The following is a 25,776-nucleotide window of genomic DNA, read 5'->3' on the forward strand; positions in this document are numbered from 1 at the left end:
TACATCAATCAACACTTTAAACTATAGAATTCAAAAATGATAAATGACTATAAAAAAATTAAAATGTCTAATTGTTTTGAAAATTTTATTGAATATTATTGAAGTGTTAATTTGATCCTGGATTATTACTTTTTGTTATCTGAGGTTAGACACATTGTACAATTATTATCAGTAACCACTCTAAATATTAAACATACGTAATATCGTTTTAGAATACGCACCATTGCACCAATGTTATTAAAGCGTACATGATACACATAATAACATTAATAATTGAAGTCAATATATTTGTGACGTAGGTTAAAGCTTAAAAGTAAAATTATGAGTTACGATTAAATTTAATTATTACTGTAAAATTGCTTAAATATATCCATACATATCAAAACTAAAGAACTGTGAACAGTTTAAAGTCTAAAAGTAAATAATATATAATTAAAAATACCAATAATGTTTTTATATTTCATGAAACGAAATTTTAATACTATAGGTATGTTCATCATTTTGTGTGTGCACGCGCGTGTGTTTTTACATTTGATAGTATTTGAACAATACTCAATTCAATTTTTTAGTTTATAGTATCTAAAATAAGAGGAATAGCGTCTTTCAGTATAGTATTTTCTAGAACGCTGCAGCAAAGACGTGTGACAGATATCTGCTGAACGCACAGCTTATAGTTTCTTATTGTCACTGAGAGTGTATCCTGACTTTGCAGGCAACGGCGACGTTTGGTCTCGCGCCGACTGTAGGTAAATGTGTATATATATATATGTGTGTGTGTGTGTGTGTGTGTGTGTGTGTGTGTGTGTGTGTATAATATTTCATACAAAGGCATCCAACCCCTAACGCCGCCGCGAGGATCAATGCACCGAATTCCCAGAGCGTGAGTCATCGCGGCGCGTTTTCGTATTACCTACATAGCAGTTCGGCGGTAGCGTCGGCGTCGCGCGTCGGCGCATCGATTGGCGAGACGAGCGCGCCTGCCGCTCCGGTTCGACCTTCTTCCCACGTTCAACGAGCGCGGGTGGGTGTGTGGGTGTGCGAAAACACGCGCGCGCGTCTGAGCAGTAACTACCCCGTAGCGCGTCGCAACCGTCGTTGCCCGGTCGCCAGGTGTTGTGTACCAGCGCGCGTGTTCCTACACGTCAAACATATTATATAAGTACCGTCCACGCTTGGAAATTGTTGTAGTTAAAAGACGCAGCGTGTATGCGTCGCAGCACGCGCATATGAACCTTTGCCGTTGACTATATGCCATCGTCACAGTTACCGCCGTTTTTCCGGCGCGAATTCGGGAAACTAGATGTCGTCCCCTTCGTGACACCGAGTCGTTCTACAGCTGCTCGCGATGACACGGCTATGAAAAATGTCTAGGAAATTTCGACGGTTCTACGAGACCGCGTTCGATTCGAAAATCAGTAAGTCGGACGAAGACCTGCTGTCGGCCGAAAAACAGGACTCGGCCATCGCTCACCGACTGTCTAACCAGTTGCAGTTGTCGGCCAGCGCAAATTCCATCCGGCAATATGACGACGAGGACGATGACGACGCTTCTCCTGCCGCCACCGCGACCGCCGTTCGCGACTCGCCGTCCTGCAGGGCGCAATACAAGAACCGGTTGTTGAGGTTCCTGTTGCGGAAGAAACGCAGTGGCAACAGCCGCAATGGCGGTGCTGGTGGGGGTGGCGGTGGTGGTGGTAGTGGTCGACAGATCAACAGTGCTTACAAGTATCGAAGTTCGGATAGCGTGGTGACCAGCAGCAGTTTAAGTCTGGAATCGATCACTAGCGATTCGTTGAGCTCGCACAGTTCCGAGTCACCCTGTTATAAACGGTTTCCGGTACCTCACGTCCTGTCACCGATCTCAGACAAGTCGTCGCAGGATGCCGGCGCAGAATTTTTGGAATACGAACGCCGTAGGTCGTCCACCGCTGGCTCCGCAAACCCCGCCGTCGTCGCAGGTACTAATGCCACTGAAACCGCCACTGCGACGGTCACGCCAGTCAAGACCAAACCACCACAATCGTTGGGCCTGATCAAACTCAACAGCGACCATATGCAGCATCACGGTTCTGATAGTGGCATATCCGTAGGATCGAAACCAGGTGACAGTTATCAAGAGCTATTGGATGTGCCGTTCGACATGCCAAAGCTCAGGCGCAGACAGAGATCCGAAGAGGGCCCGACTACGGTATCGTCGTCGTCGTCGGATTGCATAGGGCATCCTATGCTAGCACCGCCGCGACCGCAAGGACTTCCGTTTGATATGCCGAAATTGAGGAGGAGACAAACGAATGCTGGATGCGGAACCGGTGGTGCTGTGTTGCCGTTCGACATGCCAAAGCTCAGAAAAAGGCAGATGGATAGCTGTGCGAGAGTCATATCGTTGGACTTTGAGATTGGCAGTGACGAGTACGCTTACAGTACTCAATCCGACGTCACTCATGTGGCTGACAGGTCTAAAAGCGAACAGCTCGAAGAGCTTCCGTTTGACATACCAAAATTAAAAAAGATTAATTTACACAACGAGGGCGAAAAAAAACCGGATAGGAGTACTTTGTTCCTCAATGTAACATCAAACAATAGTGCTACTGTCAACGCAAACAATAAACTACTGTCAAAAACTTTTCAAAACAAAAGTAAGTGTGCCCACGGGTTTATTGTTATATCATCATGAGTCGTGATTAATTACTTAACTCAATTTTGGACGCATTATAATTTATATTGTTCTTTATTATTGCTTGAAAAGGTTAACTATTGTTATTAGTTAATTTATATGTATAAACATTTTATTTATATAGGTAGTTGTTTTATACTAAATATACAATACAATTATGTCTTATGATTAATATTAACATGCATAATATGATAGTTTTCTAAGCATAATAGTACACATATAATTGGTTTTTGATTACACAAATGACATAAAATTAATTTAATACATAAACCTACTTAACTCCTTAAGTAAATGCAATTTTATTGTACATAAATGGTATAAAATATAATATAAATTTATAAAATGCTTTAAATTTAGATAAAAATTAAATTTTTGATTTATTTACTATATTTATACAATGTTGTATTGATATTTATCAACAATTTATCAATAATATGAAAATAACTTTAAAAAAAAGTCTATTTTAAACATATTGGTAAAACATAATGCCTATATAAATAACTTCTTGTGATTATAAAACATACACTTCTTTTTTTTATTAGTGACTACTTCTACAGTAATAAACATAATAGACATCAACTATATAATATGTTAAATAATAGTTAAAATAGTCGTTTGAAATATAAACTATCTAAAACCAAACGTTTATGTACAGTTTTATGAAAATTACTTGGACACCCTACTACCGTTTTGTTTCACCCTTGTGCAAGATAACCCCTCACTAAAATAGTGGGGATCAAAATACTCATGGATGTATGATGAGGGGAATGATTTCATGACCCTAGCTATAAACCATTATTCCAAATTTCCAACTATATACAGAATGATTCAAAAGCCAAATACTATGTATAATACAAAACACTAATAAAAAATAGATTATTTTTTAGATTAATCATCACAAGTTTTATTTTTTTATGTCTTTTGAATTATTAAAAGTAATTAAATTATCAAAACCTCTTTACTTAATATTTTTTTTTCTTTATTTGAAATAAACAAACTTTACAAACTATACCTATAATACTTAATAGGCACAATAAATATATGTGATAAAGGGCAAAAAATACATATATACATTATATACTAATATATCTAAAAAATAGAGAACTAACATAAATATATATATTTACACGACATACGTGATATGAGAAGCCATCCACTAATGACACCTACTCTTTACTTAATATAAAAAATAATAATGATTTAAACTATAAAAAAAAATAAGTACTTACCTATATAAATATAATATAAAGTGTATTATTTTTACATGCTCTTAGGCATATTTATTTACGAGCTACGAGAGCTATTAATGTATATAGTTGTAATTCATGTATAAATCATAAATTTCCATCTTTAGATGCTTATACGGTATAAATAAATATAAGAAATATTCAAAAAAGTCATTAGATAAATTGAGATTGATAAATATGTATATAATATAATTAATGAGGCTATTAAATATTTTACATAATGAGTACAGATATGTACAACAGTATTGTCTGTTATTAGTTATTACACTTGTAGATATTAAAATACGCATACAGTAATAAAAAAAGTATTTATAAAGTTTTTAAGTATGGATAAATATAGGCATCATATATAATATGTACTATTTAATATTTACTGAGTTACTAAAAATAAAATAGTTAATACTTTTTAGTAGGGATTATGCGTGTAATCCTTTTAAATAGTGTAAATACTATTATAATAATTTTGTACTTTAACCGAATTATTCTATTCGATTAACGAATATATTTATGAGGAGAGGGGAAGGCTACTTAATTAAATTTCTAGTTCAATTAGAACGTATGTCTTAATGTATATTGTATGTCATAACTATATCTCCCTCAACTCTTTTAAAATAACCCCTATACATGTCACTGCTAAATCCTCCCGATGAACAAAAAATAGTTAAATGAAATTTTAATTATTTAGATTACAATTTATGAATAGTTGAAATATTATATATGCACATAAAAGGTATATTTCAGCTATTGATACTCATATCAATCATAATATAGATTATAGGTACTATGTTGAATTATATTAAATTAAAACTAATACAAATATTGGTATTATATGACTACTAAATTAAAAATTAATTTAAATAATATACTTCATACTACTCGTATAATTTAAATTCAACTGAAATAAAATTTATAACATAAATATTTGCATAATTTATAAAGTTTTCATAAATATTAACTATAAATAGGATAAAGTTAAGGCTGACGTTGAATTGAGTCCCGCAAATATTTTTGGGTTATCGGAGTTGAGTCCGACCAATATTGTTAGGTTATTCGAGTTGAGTCCCTTTCTTTAATTGTAATAATACAAAATATAAAGAGTCAATTAATTTAAAAATATTAAAAATAATAATAAATAAATGTAATTTTTACCTAAAGAATATTTTTTAATCGACAGTTATAGAAAATTACTAAAAAAAATTGAAAATTTGTTATACTTATAAATATTTCTAAAAAAGTTAACATTTGTTGCAAATTTTATTATAATGTAGGTATTGAAAATAATAATTTGGAAATTTCAAGTACATACTTATCTTATTATTTTTGGAAATAAAACAAAATATTAAAAATTGTTTGAGGAGAAATAAGTATTTTACGGGTGAATATTTAAACATACACTCCATTTTTCACTTGTAATAATTTGATAATTAACTAAGTATTAACTAATTGTGAGTCACCGGCTATATAGGTAGTCATGACATTTTATCTATCGGACTCAATTCAAAGATATTAAGATAATAAGCTGGACTCAGTTCAAACACATAAAAGTAACATGGACTCAATTCAATATCACCGAAAGTTAATATTAAATTTTAGATAAAAATAGTAAGAAATTTATTTTAATTTAGTTTTTATAACTTCAAAATCAAAACAGCCAATAGGTATTGTCATTGAATTAAATATAATATTTTATTAGAAATATAAATAATATTTAAGAACTATATTATGACGTTACATTTAAGATTCGTAAAATATATTTTAGGTGTTATTTTATAGATTTTTTTCTTAGCAAATTAGTTATAATAAATTGTGAATTAATTTGAAAAATATTAGTCTATTGTTCAATATTTGAAAAACATGTAAAGTTTAAATAAATTATATTTTGTTTTAGATCAACCAAACCGTCCAAGATTAAGTTTATCCAGCATTAAGCCATTAAATTATGTTGAAGACATTGACGTTTCTTTACCCTTAGATCAGCAATGGTGAGTTTTAAAATTATGTTTCTTAAATTATATAGATTATAATATATATATTATCTATGTATCATTATTTATCATGTGAAAAATAAAAATTCATAAAATAACAAATTATTAAAATGATTTAAATATTACCTATATCTACTGTAGTTGAGTAAATAGCCAAATACTATTGTATTCAAACATTTCATATTAACTTACAGTACCTAGTTGTATATATAATCACCTAAATTCACTTGTTTCTCATATATTCTCATTTAAAAACCCTTTTAAGTCGCAAACTCCCAACATCATTCCTAAAGGCTTTGGTATTTATTTCTTTAAAACTATAATAATTTAGATTAATTAAAAAACTATTTGTGATAAATTATTTTCATAATTCATCATGATTATAATTATTATGTTATGAGTATAATTTGTTAGTTTTTTAAATAAAAGTAATATTATTATTAACATTATTATGTATTCTTGGAAAATAACATTTTTACTGACAAATTATTTTAAAATTAACTTTATTATAACAATACAGCAGTTATCAGATATATCATATAAGTATAATTAAAAATAATCCAATTATCGAAATAACTTAACAAGGTTTTACATAACGGTAGGGTGAATATATTAATTGTTTTTTGGTGGTTAAAGTAGCGAACATAATGGTGTTATGTGCTTTATATGGTGTAAAATGTTCTTGACTAAAGTGGAATGAAGCATTGAAACATGATGACTTAATAATTACATTAATTTGATGATATAATCGTTTGATGTTTATTAATCTTTTCTTTGTATGCAAATGTTTTCCGTAGCATACCTATTTTATTTAACAGGTATTTCGTTTACTGATTTCGTTTACAAAAGGTACACAATTGTAGCGTTTTAATATGTTTGTAGTTTCCTATCTAAAAATAATAATGAATTACAATTATTACGTAATTTAAAAACAAATAATTGTTTTAATAGATACCTATTATTATTATTATTATTATTATTATTATTAAATTGGTACTCAGTGTGCTATGAATGCTGTGACGCCCATAAAATTTCGATGTTTTTTGACCAAATATCCGCTTTTGTATTATAATTGCTCGCACGGTTTAGTTTTAAACACATTTTTAATTTGTTCAATGACTTATAAAATCATTGTTAATACGATGGTTTCATGTATTTCTCGATTACACTTACAAGTCATTGTGTATGCCTAAGTGCTATAAGCTAGTACTATTAACAGACATTTTTGACATTTTAAAATAAATTTTGTATAATTTGTCGTCATATTATTAGATATTAAATAATATAAAAAAAAATATAGAATGAATCTTTATCTTTGAGGTGTTAGAGCGAACCTTCTCACCATTTCATTAGGATCAACGTTAATTTTAATTGTATATAAATATTAAGCAATACTTTTTTTACTTTATTCGTGAAAATTTTGAAGGGAGGGTTGAACACCCAAACCCCCTCCAGGTACGCACCTGTGTATATATATATGTACCTATAGAATATAATAATACATTACTTTTATATGCAGTCAAAAATTTATGATGAATTTAAGAGATTTAGAAAGTATTTTTTTCCTTTTTAACATCTTGGCATGTCGGTTACCGATATTTTTCCCGAATGGTATTTTTCTTGAAAGTCTGAAACTCGAAAACTTTTTTTCTGAATCAAAATTCCCGAATGGTATTTTACTCGAAAAATTATAATATATATATATACTGAAATAAAATAAAATTAAAATAAGCTTATACAATAAAACGCACGGAAAATGAAAATGAAAGTATAACGACAACTAATATTACGCGAATAACGAAACTTTACGATTTCAACAATTACAACGACAGTAATCATAATAAAAATTTATTCAAGTATTTCGATTCGGGAAAAACGGTGGATATCTAGCATGTCATATTATACAAACACAATACCTTTAAAGTATAATTAGACCCGTTTGGTTCGTGAAACAAAATTTTAAAAAATATACCATTCAATGATGGCAGAATTTTAATATTTTATTCAGCAATATACTCATAATTTATAAAAAAATTATAATAGAATAAATGAAAAATAACTACCTCATAATATTATTACTAATACAGAGAAACAGTTGCACAGAAAACAGAACGAATAATATGATATAACAATAATTCGAATAGTACTCTATACTTGCTTATCTATACTTTTCATTTAATTTTCTATTTTATATGGAAAGACCTACACGGTTACACTCATATCTAGTTAACGAATTCATATTCTATGAGAATGAAAATTTCAGTTTAGTTCTTATTTATATGGCTGTAAATGTATAGTTATGTTCACGTGGGCGTACCTTGAGTTAAATTTTATATATTTTTCAAATTATAACTTATAAGTTTATAACATTGTTGTATTTATTTCAAGTTTAAGTACACAAGATAGGTAAAATAATAAAATACAAGATACAATTTTATCATTGATACTGACCAACCCTGATTATACATAGATTGTATTTATGAATCAACGTCTTAATGACTAATATAGATTGATGTAAGAGTATATTAGTTTTATTTTTTGAAAATATAAATTATGTTTCTAATATACTAGTACACATTAACAATAAAAAATTATATTCTAAATTAATATAATTTAATAAAAATTATATACTGTTCGTACTATTCTTGTCACTGTTTTATAAGTGCGTAACACAACAAATAAATTTATGTTCAGTAGACTACGTTTAGTTTTGTTAGTTTTAATAAATATTATTAAAGTGAATTAGCCTGTTATAAAACTTAAATATAATAATATATATTATATAAATTCAGTGGCGCACACTCAATCTTACTAACATGGGTCGCACATTAAAAAACAACGATGACCACCCACCCATTAGCAAAGCAACTCCAATATAGACCTTCTAGGCACTTGAGATTAGCCCCCCCCCCCCTAAAGTCATTAAAGTTTAATAATAATTTAAATTTTATTTTTATATAATAATAATGACTATAACAACTATTACATTCATTTTTGTCTATATAAATGTTTTAATTACATATTTAAGTTTGTAACTTGTAAATAAGGAAACTTTTTATCAAACCAAATTAAATTCCTATACACTTAGATCAATATACTTAACTAGCGTTCACAAGACAAAACTATAGCATATTATATAATTATTCAAAAGTATACAAAATGTTTAAGGCAAAAATAGTAAAAAATAGTTTTTACCATTTTTAATATATACATTTTAAATGATCCTTTATAAAGATGTGTATTTAAAATAAAAGCCAAGTTAAATTAGTAAGACTTAGATAGAAAAAGAACTTAAATTGTAATTTTTTTTTTTTTAGATAAGCAATACAATTTATTAGAATTAAGTTGTATATTATTTTTAAAAAGAGGAAATACAATTAGAAATAATTATATTAATACAATAATGCTTTTTCTAACAATACACTTTTTCTCGCAAAATCGTTGATTATTTGATCAGTTTCAATTTTGATATCTGATTCACAAGAAAGTATCATTAAGCTCTCAAGTCTTCCTTCTGCCATAGTGCTACGTAATTTGTTTTTTACAATATTTAACTTTGAGAATGTTCTCTCTGGAGTAGTACTAGCCACTGGAAGAGTAACAGCAATTTTTAAGGCAGTAGTAAGCATTGGAAATGTAGATGATAGGCCACTGATTAGCAAAACCTTTAAAACAATCGACAAACTGCATCCATTTTTTTGAAATTTTGATACTTCTTTGACTTGCTTATTTTGACTGTTCTCAAAACTATCTTCTATTTCTGATTCTGATGCTCCATCAGTCAATGAACCACTAAGGGCATCATCAATTTCTATTTCAGAGCTATGCAATTTCAAGGGCAATAATTTCACTTGTTCAAAATTGAAATAACTTTTAGAAAACTGCAAATATTCCCTTTTTAAATCATCTTTCAGTATAAATTTACTGTAAACATCAGAAAACACATCAAATGCATCTTTAGGTAATAGATCATTATTTTTTGAAATTTCTTCTAAACGTCTACGAGAAAATAAAGACAAATCTTTGTATATACCCTTGGTGATTTCACTGAACCTTTCTTTAATCTGTATAATTGCAGTATCATATGCAACAAAAAAAAGTTTGAATTTTAAAATGTTGAAGTGGATCAGTGATAACTTCATCTTGGGTTTCTTCAGCAGACTTTTTTGGAACTCGCTTTAAACGATTTAGTGGTAATGGTTTAAAATCTTCGTTATCCACAGATGTGCACATTTTAAACTGATCAACTTTTTCCTGTAATTTTAAAAAGTTTTCATCACTTCTGGCATTTTTTAGTTCACGTATTTTATCATCTACTACAGCTATAACTCCAATTAGGTCTATGTCTATAGTTTGTAGCATTTTACTTAAAGGTGTCACAATTTCAAATAACTGTTTGTAAATAAATGCAGTTAACAAAAATTTGTCACAAATTAAATTTTCTTTTAAACTTTTTGCTTGGTAGGCTCCTTTTCGATCACTTGTACATTCACTTTTTTGAAGTTCTTCTAATGTGTTACATAATGCATCAAATGTATCCAAAACAGTGTTTAATGCCAAATCATGGGACCACCACCTTGTTGTCTGAACTCTTTTAAATCGACGTTTACGTTGTTTATTACCATAACATTTTTCTTGATGGAGTTCAAATAATGCAACCCTTTTCTTGCTTGAATTAATAAAATCATGTATGGTTTCTATAATTCCAAACATATCAACAGCATTCACAGAGGAACTAACAGCATCGGTAAGGACCAAATTCAGTCGATGTGCATAACACCATACAAAAATAGCAGCAGTATTAGAACGCCTAATTATAGCTTGGAGACCATTATATGAACCACGCATATTACTAGCCCCATCATAGGACTGTCCCACTAAATAATCACTCCAATTTAAAGAATTATCATTACAAATTTTTTCAAAAATATTAAACAATTGTTCTGAAGAAGTATTACTGCATTCTTTTAAGTTAATTAACCTTTCATTGATTTCTCCACTATCTTCATTTAAATATCTTATAACAAATGATAACTGTTCTTTTCTAGAGTTATCAAAGGTACTATCCATTGTAAGACTAAAAAATTTGGCAGTTTTTATCTGTTTTAAAACCACAACACGAGTATAACTAGCTAAAGATTCTATCATTTGATTTTGTCGTCTCCATGAAATAAAATCATACTTGTTTTTATTTTTTTCTTGATGCCCAACAATGTAAGATGCTAAGATAGGATGGTATTTGCCCAGTAAGCAAACTAGATCTCTAAAATTTCCTCTTAAATTTTCTGACCAACTTTCTCGGTGTCCTCGAAAAGCAAGGGAATGTCTAGCCAAGTATAAAATTATTTCAATAATAGCTTCAACTATCTTACGATTTGTTGCAACAAACTCATTTCTTGCTTTTAACATACTAGGCAAAAGAAGCAAACATGTATCTTCTAATTTAATTTTAAGACAAGCTTCAATATGATTTGATGATGTTTCGTGCATCACTATTCTCTCAGATGCTTTATTCCAACTGCTGAAGCCTGTGCTAGTCCATACAGTACTTTTTTCATTTCCAATTAATATGCAATAAATACAAAATATTTTATCTTTACTACAAGAGTAAGAAATCCATTCTCTTCTAGTAGCTGAACCATCTGGCATGGTTTTCATATACCAAGAACATTGAAAACTTCTACTATTGTGTACTGGAAATCTTTTATTTGGCATATCAATTTTTTGAGGTTGACAAGGGCCATTATTTAGAATTAATTTTCTTTTTTCGTAAGAAAATGGAGCTAGCAACGTCAATTCAGCTGGATCATTTGAGAAGACATCAATATTTAAATCAACTAGAAATTAAAAATTAAAAATAACTACAGATTACAATGGTCATAACTCATAAGACAATCAAAGTTTGATTCTTCTTTTATTTATTAAGATCTTTCGATCTTTGAAATGTATGTATACACACCAACTTACCAGAATTGGTGGAATTATATGTCAAATTTACATTTTCTGTAGTAGTTGTAATTTCTGCTGTGGGATTTTTGAATAGATCTGCATACACACTATCATCATTTGATTCAATATTTATATTTTCTATAGCAGCTGTTGTATCTGGATCATGTTCTTTAGGAAGAATTTAAAAAGAAAATTACAATAAAATTCAATAAACCATAATAAGTTCTCACTATGTACAAATTAAGTTATAGGTAATTTTAAATCTCATATTAAACTATCAATCTTAAATTTATATTAGGTTCCAATGATACAATTGCAAAATTAAATGGTAGTTATAAGTTTATTAAAATATTTTTAACATAATATTTACCTACTTATCTAAATAAAATAATATAATATATTTGAATTAAATATTATTATTAGGTAGGTACCCATCTAATATTATTATATGTATATAATTTTCATCATTATTATGACTATAGTAGTAGGTATTACTATTTTAATATAATTTACCTGGTGTAACAATGGTTGATGATGAAGCTCCCATTGTACTGTCATCATTTTGTTGAGCAGCTAAAATAAACAAAATAGTATTATGAAATATATTATTTAAATAATTATCAACAAAAACTATATCTACTTACCTATTATAGGAATTATAATTAGAGGTTAAGCAATTGAAACAAATAGGTACTACATTAATAAATTAAGCTATTTTCTGTAGTTTAAACCACGGTATATTAAAATAATAATAATAATAATATAATATAAAATATAATAATAATAAAAATAAAAAATAAATAAATAAATAAATATAATATATTATAATATACCGTGGTTTAAACCAATTATTATATTTTTTGTATCGGCTCTAAAAGATCTGTTATAGTTATTATGTTAATTGACTTTCAAAAACCTCTTTTTTCTTCCAATTCAATTCTAATTTTTAATTTTTAATTATTAGGAAAATAATTTAATAATTACATAGACTCATAGACAAGTCTGTAAATGAATACACAAAAAAATATTAAGTATTAAGTTAAGACTTCAAGTTATAACATATTACCTAACATTTAACAACTTACATTATGTTATATTCACATAGTAATTATTAATATTATAATATACGTTTAATATTAATTTATAATCAATTGTATTATATAATTTACCTAATGTAACTATGGTCGATGCAGAAGCTCCCATTGTACAGTCATCATTTTGTTCAGCAGCTAAAACAGTATATTAAATTTATCGACACTCTAAATTTAAATACATTTTCAAAATATCTCTATTCCTATTCAATTTTAATTTTTAAATCATTATGAAATTAATCAATCAACTACATGGTCTTTTAAGTCTTGTCAAATATCTATACAAAAATATTAAGTTGAAAGTTCGGAATTTTTTTATGACGAATTACCTTACAATTAACATAATATTTAATTTATTAACTATTTTTCGATACTTACCAGAATTGTTTTTAAGTTTTTTAGCAAAAAAGGTATCTAAGTTTCCTTTTTGTCTTTTATTACTGAATCTTTTTTTTTTGCACGACTCAATGTGTCTACACCAATTAGTTGTATTTTGATTAACACGTTCACGACCACAATATTCACATTTCATATTAATTTTAAAAATGAACTATTAAAAGTTTTTAAAAAAGTTCAGAATATGAACACTAAAATTACAGTGAAAAGAGTTAAGAATTAATACTTAACTGAACTAGACTGAACACTGATGTGAACGATAGAAATTAATACATTTGCATGGCAGTATAGCACTTAAAGATAAAATAAGTATAAACTATAAATACAAAATTGTAATGACTAATCAGACTAATGAATAATGACACGATTCTCATCGGGCGTGCGGTATTTCCCCAAAATGATTTAAAATATACTTTATCTTATCGTAGACTAATTTATACACTAATATAATATTATTATTATCGCATACAATGGGCATGAATATCATTGTTCTCGCCCGTTCTTGGTAAAAATATAGCATTTTATCGCATTAATCCATCAAATTCTTAATTCAATTGAAATATTTTAATAGAACATTATAGATATTATGACGTTGTCATTACCCATTGTCGTTATTATTATGTCGTTGTTATTTAAATAACACGATAAATTCATTCTATATAGTAGGTATTCTACAAAATCTTAGCTATAATATTCATCACCACCAGGTTATAACGGTCAACGACCACCCACCACCCAATTTTTTTAGGGGGTCAACTGACCCCCTTGACCCATAACGTGTGCGCCACTGTATAAATTATAATAATTTACATATTATTATTATTTAATTTATTTATCATTTATAATATTATTAATTAATAACATTGTCTGTATTTTATCAGAGGCATTTTTTCAATATTTAAATTTTAAAATGAGTTATGAGTTTATGACTTATGAGTAGGGTTAGGATTTATACGCAACAATATGTTTTTTTGCAACTTCTGATTATTGCTTTTATCAGTAATGTCCAAAAATCATCTCATGATAAGGTAAATTGTGGTGTTTTTATTATTCATATTTTGGAGAAATGCATATTATCGCATATTTTAACTATAAAAACGTAAAAATGCATATTTTATGGCATATTTCTTTACTGGAAGTTTTTTTCATGTGACAGTATACATTGACATTTGACACTCTTCGAAAATACCTAGGTTTATAAGAATATATTAATATCTAACTGTAGATCGTTTAGTTTTAAAAATTAAAATAACTATGTAATTATTTTATGTAACACATTTGAATAACGTGAATAGTTAAGAATAACATTTTATTAATTTTAAACGTATTTTTATTTTTTTATTTTTTTTTCAAGAGTATGTATTTTATGTTTTTTGGTGTATATATTATGAATTACATATTTTCGCAAATTTTTAATAAACTAAATACATGTTTTAAAATTTTTTATTGCATATAAATCCTAGCCCTAGTTATGAGTATTTTTGAATTGCAATATTTTATTCACGTATAACTTGCTGTAAAATTAAAATATCGGAAAAACATCTATAACAAAAAACAAATAAAATTAATAAAACTAAATAAAACTAAACTTGAATATTATTTAACGATATATTCATGTGTATAAGACAGAAAAACAAAATATGTGGGTGTGGTATCCTCTTAAAACATTGTTATGCTTTTAACATTTTAAGTAATCAGGTTATTTATAGATTATTTTAAAACACCATATCACTATTATCCATATTATATATTAAGTGTATTATTTTTTTTAAATTTCGTAATGACTATTAGACAATGATGACCTGTGATGACTTTATAATGTTTAAAATATAATTTAATTATATTAATGCATTTTTATTAAAGTAAAAAAAACTGTAAATATTTTTTAATAATTATAAATTGACCATATCAAAACAATAAAATTTTAAACTAAAAATAAATTTGCATAGATAGTTATTTTATGAAACAAAATTCAACTTAAGTTTCATCACAGAAAAATACTAAATAAATTAAAAACCATATAAATGATTTTGTAACATAGTCGTGATAAAATAATTGATGTACTTTAACAACGTAATTCAAATATATGTTTCGAATAAAATATTATAATATTTTAATAATATTAATATTAAAAAAACCTTAAACCATTCCATAAAATTAAAACTTCAGATAAAAATTCCAAACACCAAGGCCGCCATAAAGACCTTTAAGTAGTTAATTTATTCAAAACGATTCTAATACACAATGTATTGTACAATTAATGATTTTAAATCATAATTTATATGCAAATATTAGTATTATTTTAATAATGTAAATAATGAGTAATTTTAGAGGTATAAAAATCGTTTTGTATTAAATGAATCTAGATAAAATTTGATACGGATTACATTTTTTTATAAAAATTAGAATGCTAAGGCTTTAAATTTTTGTCACAAATACAATGAATAAAAAATACCCTTCAAATAATCGTTGCGGAACTGTTCCTATAAACTATAACTTATAATTGTTAAAGAAATAAATATAATAAATTAATTAACAATGATAAATATTAAACATCATTGTTGTAATGCACATTTGCAAGTTGCACTATTACCTATACCCAAAGGAGCACAATAAAAAGCAACTGTTTGTTAATAAAATATAAACGCAATAAAATTTACATTTTAAAGTTTAAACAAGGAATTACCCCGTATGTTAATACTCACGATAAATATGAATAAATATAAGTAAATAAAACAACATCATAAATAATTTAATTTTGGTAATAAATTACAGCGCTCACAATTGAGGTAAAATACTAAAATAGAAATACTTCACATATTTTAAATTGTATATTTTTATGATCTATATTAATAGTTGATAAATTTATTTATAATATTTTATAGTTAGGTATAAAAATGATGAATTAATTTTTTTAATAAATATCCTAAAATTTAGATTCTGAGTGAAGTGATGAATGTATTGATGTTACAATATATGGTAAAAAAAAAAAAAAAGAAATTAGGAAATTTACACAAAACTAAATGTCAACAACATTTTTATTGTTTTATATTGTTGCGATTCAAAAATTCAAAAATGAACAAAATTATAAGAAATATACTGTTTACACTCAATTCAAATTAAACTTATCCATTACAGTATGTAAGTAGATATTCAATGGCGTTTAGTCACTTGACATCTAATACAGAGCAGTTCTAGTTTTCTTGTTTTTTCAATAATTTATTATGTTTGTGAGTCACTTTAATTTAAATAGTCTTATTATAAATACATTAGTAAGCCAACGCCCAATATAATCTTCTAAAAGCAGTAAAGCATATTAATTTATTACCTCCTGTTCATATTATTATAAATAATGTGGAGTTAGTTATATTTTGTCAACTTGCAGCTAGACTAAATATAATATATAATATGTATTATGTATCATATGTTTATAGACTATACGTCTATACTCAGTATATTATGTTTTTATTTGCGATATCGATAATTATTAATGATCAGATTTTCAGTACTGTGTTTAATTTGTATTTTTCTATATATTCTGAAAACTTGTAAAAATATATTTTAATAAAATTTCGGGACTAATATCTATATTACATATACAAAATAATATTTTTTTTTAATTTAGTGTTATAAGTAAAGGGGGTGGAACAGAAGCAGCACATTATATCAGCCCAATCAAATTCCAAGTTTCAAGTTAACAGTCACACGCATATCATGCAAATATATCACGCATAGGTTCTAAAAAAAATATTCTAATTGATTTATAATCTTCGTGTATCATGAACTATAATATATAATATTTTAATATTAAAAAAAAATCTGAAATATTAATACATATGAACAAATAGATATGTTTAATATTATATAATTTCAACCGATAACAAGAAATCTTATTGTCTAGTTTTAAGAATACTTGTGCGTGTCTTGTACAACTTTATCGAGCTTCTATGATACCTTTAACTTCTATTTTCATTCAATGATTGTCTATTGTCTAGTTATCAAACAAACAACTGTAAAGCTATTACTATTGTATTGAACAAGAATAAAATATATAAGGTACATATACATAATAACTAATAGTGAACAAACCTCCATAATCTTTTCGAGAATTCGAGAATTTTACTAGACAGATTTTGACACTATCATAATAGTTATGACAACTTTTCAATCTATGATTTGATTGTAACAAATTTATTTTCAGAGTTTAATTACCAACTACGAATAATGATAATAATAACGAGACAGTACAACAATGGCCGAAATGTTTATTTTATAAATCACCTAAAAGCTAAAACCAGCTTTGCGGTATCAATATTTTATAAACCTTAAATTTAAAATTTAAAATTTGACAAAATTTATATTTAAACAAATTAAACAGAAATAAAGTGAATAATGCTGTATTATATAATAGGAATCGAGTGAGTCATTATTACGAGCAAGTTAAGTTTGAATTCAATGATATATTATTGTATATGAAAAACGATTCTGAGCGGAGACGGTCTGACAGCTTACATGACAAACTATATTTCATGATATTTTTTTTTTATCATAAATTCATAACTATTAAAGTCATTCATTTTACTTTTAATATTTCAGTATAGGTTGATATAATTTTTTCCCGAAAATATTATATTTATTATATTATTAGTACTCAATTATTAAAATAATACATTTTTTTTACCATATATCAATTTGTATAATTTAAAATCTAATTAAATCTTGCGGTGAGTACCAAAAACAGTAAAAATATATTCATAATATTAATAGATAATATCTTAAAATGAATCTAAAATTTCATTGCGTATAGTAAAATCAATAATAATATATAGGGTTTGTAAGTTGTAGGAACTAAAAAAGGCAAAATATGCATTAAAAATGTTAAATATGCAAAAAGTTATTCTGAATTCCAAAAAAATACATCAGATGTTTTTAACGAATTAATAAAATAATAATATACATAAAAACTGTTTATAACTGAAAAAAATTATAACTTGTTGGCATTTTGATATCTCATTGAGCTAAAAGGATAATTAAAAAATATTTTTTCAGTATTTTTAAAATTACGAAAAAAATACATGTTTTTTAATACCTGTTAATTTATTGCATTGAAACACCAATGGTTAGTTTAAGGTTCGTTGTTATTAGATTAATTGTTGATTGTGACGATGACAATAAATACCTTCGTTGATAATTTCAAATTTTATATTCAATATTAATTGAAATATATAGGTTAAGAAAGAAAGAAAATCAATTTTCTTAGACGAAGATGAAATATGCATAATATGCGTATAAAATCAATGAAATATACACTTTTTTTTAGCTAAAATTGACAAAATATGCAAAATATGCATTTTCAATTTTCAATTTTTTAACTCTCAATAATTGTAAAGTTCAGATTTTTAGATTGATTTGCTATATATTGAGAGTATACAGAACAATACCCAATACCTATAACTTCCGGGTCCTAATAATATAGCATACGTAGAAGTTTTAAATTTCCACGAATAATGTTTTTAAATTATAACAAAATAATTATCACCGTTATTTATCGTTTAAATAATAGCAATTTCTTTCAAATAAAAGATTTTTAGAATTTAAAAGCTTTTCAAAATACATAGTTTTGTATGCATTAAATAAATCACTTATACTGAATGATTATTTTTTCACGACTATTAAAAAAAAACTGAATAAGAGGTTATTCTAACAAATTTACAAAGCATACAATTTTATAAATATTAATAATAATTCTGACAACTACTTTTTATTTTTATTGTAAATATTGTTTGACAGTTGTATATTATTATATTATTTCATTCAATTTTTATGTCATTTAGATGGTTATTGGTATTTTAAAAATATAATCTTGAATTATACATAAGTCTAGAATTATTTTAGTTTATATAGTAGTTTAAATTTGAAAAAATATTTTGAGTGTTTTGTTTACTAAAACTAAAATAAAAAAAAAATAAAAATGTTTATATTCTATCTATTCAAAAATAGAAGGAATTATTTATTGAGCTAATTATGTAAATATTTTAAAAGTCGAATCACTAATTTTCATTAATAATTTAAAATCAAGGTAGAACCCGACAGGTGGTATTCATATTTCGGTATTTACAATTTTTATTCGATAGTTTAATTTCTATAATAATTTGCTGGTTGCCAATATTTTCAATGATTCGGCATTTTTAAACTTTGTAACCTCTGATATCCTGTATAGCATATACAGTATCTTAGTTTTCTAAAATTTTTGATTACCTTTAAAATATAGGATATAAATAATATTAGTTTTTATTAATAATAATAAAAAAACACAACTAAAATAAAATCATGGCATTATAATACATTTAAGTATTTATTTACTTAAATTATAAATTTTATTTCTTTTTATTATTATTTTGGTTTTTATTATAATTTGGTTATTCAGTTTATACGGTTATTCGATATTTTCAGTATACCGGTATTATGATTAAACGATATCTTAATGAACTTGATAACTTGTTATGCTACGATTTAAGTATTGATGTATCTAAAATTAGTATTATATGGTAATAATAATAATTGATAATTATATATATATTTCCAGTTGGTATCATGGACTTATGAACAGACTTGAAGCTGAAAAAGCTTTGCATGGTCAAGAAGAAGGAACATATTTAGTAAGAGGAAACAAGGGATCATATGCATTATCAATTAAGTATGTATATAGTATAGTAAAAATAAACATGATTCACAAATATTTACGACTAAAATAATTATATTACTATAAGTTCCTTAAATTTGTTTTTTACGATGAAGTTATATGAAACATTTTTCTTTCTTTGGTGATGTAAAATATTTAATATTCCTCCTATATAAAAATTGATAGAAATGATAATAATGCAAAATTATATAATGATAGCGGAAATAAACTTAAAGCATGTTATATGTTAATTAGGTACTAAATATATATATCGTAAGCATATAGTCAAATCAGGTATTTTTTTAAATGCTTAGGAAAATAGTCAAAGAATTTAATTTTTATTCAGTTTTATTATCCACCTAGACATTATGTTAAATATCTATTTTGAGTCAGGTAAATAATAAAAATTACACATTTTGTATTATTTTAAAAATGTAATTATTCATTGCTATACTATATAAAAAAAAAGAACTTTGTATTATTTATTAATATGTAAAAACGTAGGTATATGAAATAATATGTTTAAAGTTTCTTACTTCAATTAGATCATATTTACAACATAAATAATATTGGTTTTAAGTTTTAATTTTACCTGGGTTCAATTTTACATCGTTGATTTCGTTTAAAGTTTTATCATAGTTTTTCTGCGTCCATGGTTTTATTTTTATCTTAAAAAATAAATAAATCATAAATTATTGATCTTATTATTTTTTTTTTTTAACAATTCATTGTGTGACATTATATTATACATTAAAATTCAAATAGAAACAATAAAAATATAAAATATACGAAAAAAAATTCAATATACCATCACGTACACACTACACACGTATACACGTACCTACTAAATTAAATTATTTTACAATTCAATCGCATGTTCTATAACTTTTTTCGTAACGTTATGTTTTTGTCGTTATAATCGATGAGATTATAATTTGCCCCACAATTCTAAATATAAAAATATAATATAGATAAGGTTTTCGTAAAACAGTGTATCTACGTTAATTTTCTAAGGTAAAAACTAATGAAACTTTTATTAATGTTTTATAATAATATAAAGTACTCATACTATTATACCTAACTAGTAGTATTTATTTATATGTTAAATAATTCATAGTTTGTTTTTTAAATAAAATGACAATGAATAATTAATAATAAAATATAGTTAAATTTTTAAAATAACAAAAAATGTGTCATTTTTATTTTTTGCTTCACTCAAAATAAGCATTTAGTTAAATGTCTAGGTGAATAGTAAAATGGCATAAAAATTAAAATCTTTGACTATTTGCCTAAGCATTTAGTAAAATGCCTGATTTGACTATAGTACCCTCGACATATTCATAATATTAGCTTATTAACTGTTTTAATAATAAAATTAAAACCAACAAATATATCTCATAGGCCAAGGAAGTACTCTCTTTAATAAGTTTAATATAGGTATCTATAATATATCGCATTTATTACAGCAAATTTATAGTGATTTCTAACTTAGATATCACAATTATTTAAACTAAAAAACTTTAAATGATTATTCTCGTATTTCATAAAAATCTAATGAAACAAATTTTTGTAATTTATTTTAATATTTAAAATGTTAAATTATTAATTTTCATTAAAATGTAACAGTATTACAAACAGCTATGCAAATCTTAAAGTTTAAGCAGGAGTTGGATTAAAAGTGTAACCATAAATGATAGACAGGTATGCTGTATAAACGAGTACAAGCACAGTTGGTTAAATTTAGGATATTATCTTCCACATATGCACCAAAAAAATTAATTGGTTTTGGGTACAACCTACCTACCTATAGTAAAAAATTTTACGGTTTTTACTTTTTTCTGATTAATAATTTGCACCAAATTTACTTGTGTTGTACAGTGATTATTGTAAATTATAAAAATAATAAATTAAATATTTTTTTAATTTTAATATTTTGATAGTTATAAATTATAATACAAATTTAAGTATTATAATCACAAATAACTGCCAATATTTCATGTTCTCTTCAATGAGCAGTTTTATAAATCACATAATTTACATTCTAAATATGTTTACATTTTTAGAAATTTTAATCAAGTTAGTTCAAACAGATGTTTATATTGAAATTATTAATAGTATGTAATAACTAATATTCTTAACCATAAACATTTACAATTTAAAATCAGAATATAAAAAATTTTCGAACCTATCCGAAATGTCTTCTTTCATAAAACTACATTTCTATAAAATTTCCCTCTCCTTTATGATCTATAATACATATCAGGGGTCACTAATTAATATTTTTGAAGGGCCACATTAGGAATTTGAAAATTTTTTGCAGGTTATCAAAGTTCTAAGAACGTATTTTTAACATATAGGTACCAAATCGGTGTTATATAGGTATTATTTTAAAATTGGATGTAATGAGAATATTATTTTTTTTTATTTTTTTTTTTGCTATTGTTTATAAACATTAAAAACATAATTATATTAAAAATATATGAAAAAATTTAAGATAAAAATTAATTATAAATTCAATAAAAATAGAAAATTATTTAGTGATATTATAAATATTTGAAAAAAATATTCTTTGTCTGCGGGCTGGATAAAATTTGTTTGCAGGCCGTATGCGGTCCGCAATCCACCATTTGTTGACCCCTGATCTATATTGTCAATTATACATAATTTCAAAAAAGTTATTATTAGCATAAACTTTTGCAAAAAACTTTCTTTGTGAACTCAGGGCCTTAGGGAAAGAAATAATTTGATATAATGTGTCAGCAATGGTTAACACTGTTAGTAGTGACTGTTATTCTAACTCACGCTTCTGAGAATAGATTATTCTTAACAACACAAATTACCACTTACTTTAATTTTATTAGTGCAATTAATAATATAATATTTAAAATATTCAACATTACTAACTATAAATCTTTGTAATATGATCGTAATAAATAACTATCATCAATATTACCAATATACTAAGACTCGGTTGCAAAAAAAAATTGATTAATTCATTAAAAGTTCACTAAAATATAATTTTTAAATCATAAGCCAGTTAGTTTTGTATGAGGGAACACTTAATTTAGTGTTTGTTAATGAACCCAGTTTTTCAATTATAAATTATATCTAAAAAGCAAAACATAAAAATAATATTAGTAAGAACTTATAAAAATCATAAAATATGTCAATCACACATTTATATGTATAGATTATTTTTTGTATTTTTTATAAATTCATTGGTTTTGGTTTTAAATTTAAGTATACTACTTTGAAAAGTTTAAAATTGTTGTATTAACTGGACAAATTACGGAATTTCTAATAATTATTATTTGTTTTTTTTTTTTAGGAGTGCTAAAGGTTTTATTCACATGAGGATAACTCAATCTGGAGAAAGAAATTATTTAGGCCAATCAGATAGACCTTTTGAAACTATACCTGATCTCATTAAACATTATACACTGAACAAGCTTCCAGCCAAAGGAGCAGAACATGTAGGTCTAATTAGACCTTTAGCCCACCAAATCCAAATGTTGTAATCATCTGACTATAGAATTAAAAATGTTATTTTCCTTCCATTTTAAAATATAAATTAAAACTGTGATAGAAAATAATAACATATTATACGCCATTTTTATTATTATTACTATTATTGTTTTTGTTTTGAAATAATACCATATCGAAATTAAGTGCAATATAGAGTTTAGTAATGTATTACCTTTATAAGTGTTTGTATTCGTATTACAATAAAATAATTTTATGCGATTCAAATGTAATATACGTACTTGGACGTAATTTAATTTTGTATACCTACCTGTAATATTAATATACTTACTTCAAATTATTATTAGAATATTTTACACTGATGTAGTATAGAAATATATTTTTGAAAAACAAACTAAAATTTTTGGTTTTTTTTTAAATTAAAACTATGTTTTATAACTTTGTTTTTGCTGTACATTTGACCTATTCAATTTAATTCCTTCAAAAAAATATTTAAATATTACAATATTAAGTATATGTACTTCTATTGTCAATTAGAAAATAATAATAATATAATTTTTATTCCATTAATTACAATACAAATTTTAATAGGTACACTATTATAATATATGCATAAATAATGGTAATACGATGGATTACCTCTAAATTTAATGGCTGTGCTAGAGAAGAGAAATTCTAAACTATGGGCTTAATATTAAATTAATATGCTTTATTAAGTAAAAGTAGAAATTTAAGCATTGTCTAAAAGTTAATAAGGAGCTAGTTGTGTGCTAAAAAATAACTTTAACAATATTAGAAAAGGTTAACAATCTAATTTTTGTACTTTTTAAATATTTTGAAGTAACTTAAATTTAAGTTATATCTTAAGCAAAATTTTTAAAATTGTTTATTTGGAGCTATATTACCCCAAAATGGTTTTCATTTTAGAGACAATAACATTCGAATTCGTTTTAAAACGAGTAAAGTAGTAGTGATTCGAAACCACGATGTTATCTTTCACATTATAAATTAATAAACATACATTTTTCAAATAAAAAAAACTTAAATTTATAATATTCAATTTATTATATGTATAGGCTAGAAGTAGGATACTTAGAGTGCATATTAAAAATTAATTTAAGTAAAGAATTCAAAGTACCTAACTATAATTTACTTTATAAAAATATATACCTATATAAAAAGAGAAGCTCTCGTACTCATCCTTGCATTAATACATACTTTTAGTATTCAAGTATTATATTTAAGTGATAAGTAGAGCTAGGATTTTAATGACCTAAAAAATACATAAAAATTACTTAAAAAATCAAAAAAAATGAACTTAAAAATGTAGATGAGCATAAAATTTAATTTTATAATAATTATTATTTATTCATTACAACATATAATTAATAAAAAATTTAGAATAAACAAAAATGAGTTTAAATACATAAAATTAATGTTACATTAAATTTGTAAAAATGAACTTTAAAATGTATTTAACATAAAAAATGCAAAATAAAAATTACACATTCTAAATTGTTATACAACAAAACAAATTTAGTTTTTGGTTGAAATCGTATTGCATTAAAAAAAAAAGAATGCATAAGTCATCAAAATCCTAGCTCTAGTGATAAGTTAAGAACATCCAATCAAATATAATATGTTAATAAATTTTTATGTAAATATAATAATAATTTCAAATAATAGCTATTAATATCTTACTATTGAATTAACTGACTCTTCATCATTACTTCATCTACTACTTTTATTTTTACCTTAAAACACTGTTTTTTTTTACAAAAAAAAATGTCCATGAAATTCACCTAACTGTCTTGTTTTATGAACTTTATAAACTGCGACACTGATGGACTAGGGGCTATATAACTTTACTTTAGAAAATGAAATATCAAAATATACATAAATCGTGGGTCAGATATCATATTTTGAAATTTCTCTCTCAAAACTATTTTATTCAATATTGTTCATGTATGTTTTGGTAACTTTCAAACACTTACCCAAGGGAAAACTTTTCTAGTTTGCGGTTGAAATATGATCTATGTAGAAAAAAATACATTCCCTTCAGTTCTGTCTATAAAAATTATTATCAAATACAACTTTAAATTAATTTATACTAACCATTTGCTTCTAGAAATCTTCAAAAATAATTTGGTAATTGTGGTGTGTAAAATATCGTATACTTTTATGTTGTTTATTTATTATTACTTAACTTAAATGGATTCAGTGTACACTAATGTACGATTAAATTCAGTAATAAATAAGTATACTTATT

General features: G+C 25.5%; 1 protein-coding gene across 1 annotated transcript; it reads left to right on the forward strand.

Moving 5' to 3' along the window:
* Positions 1-1,357: 1,357 nt before the first annotated feature.
* LOC112601107 lies at positions 1,358-23,798 on the forward strand. Its single transcript, XM_025348540.1, has 4 exons — positions 1,358-2,636; positions 5,810-5,903; positions 19,929-20,039; positions 23,353-23,798. Exons 1-4 carry the CDS (start codon positions 1,364-1,366, stop codon positions 23,540-23,542), a joined length of 1,668 nt encoding a protein of 555 aa, XP_025204325.1. The 5' UTR covers positions 1,358-1,363; the 3' UTR covers positions 23,543-23,798.
* The last annotated feature ends 1,978 nt before the right edge of the window (positions 23,799-25,776 follow it).

This window comes from Melanaphis sacchari, unplaced genomic scaffold, assembly GCF_002803265.2.
Source record: "Melanaphis sacchari strain LSU unplaced genomic scaffold, SCAv2.0 Contig74_pilon_pilon, whole genome shotgun sequence".
Classification (NCBI taxonomy): Eukaryota; Metazoa; Arthropoda; class Insecta; order Hemiptera; family Aphididae; genus Melanaphis; species Melanaphis sacchari.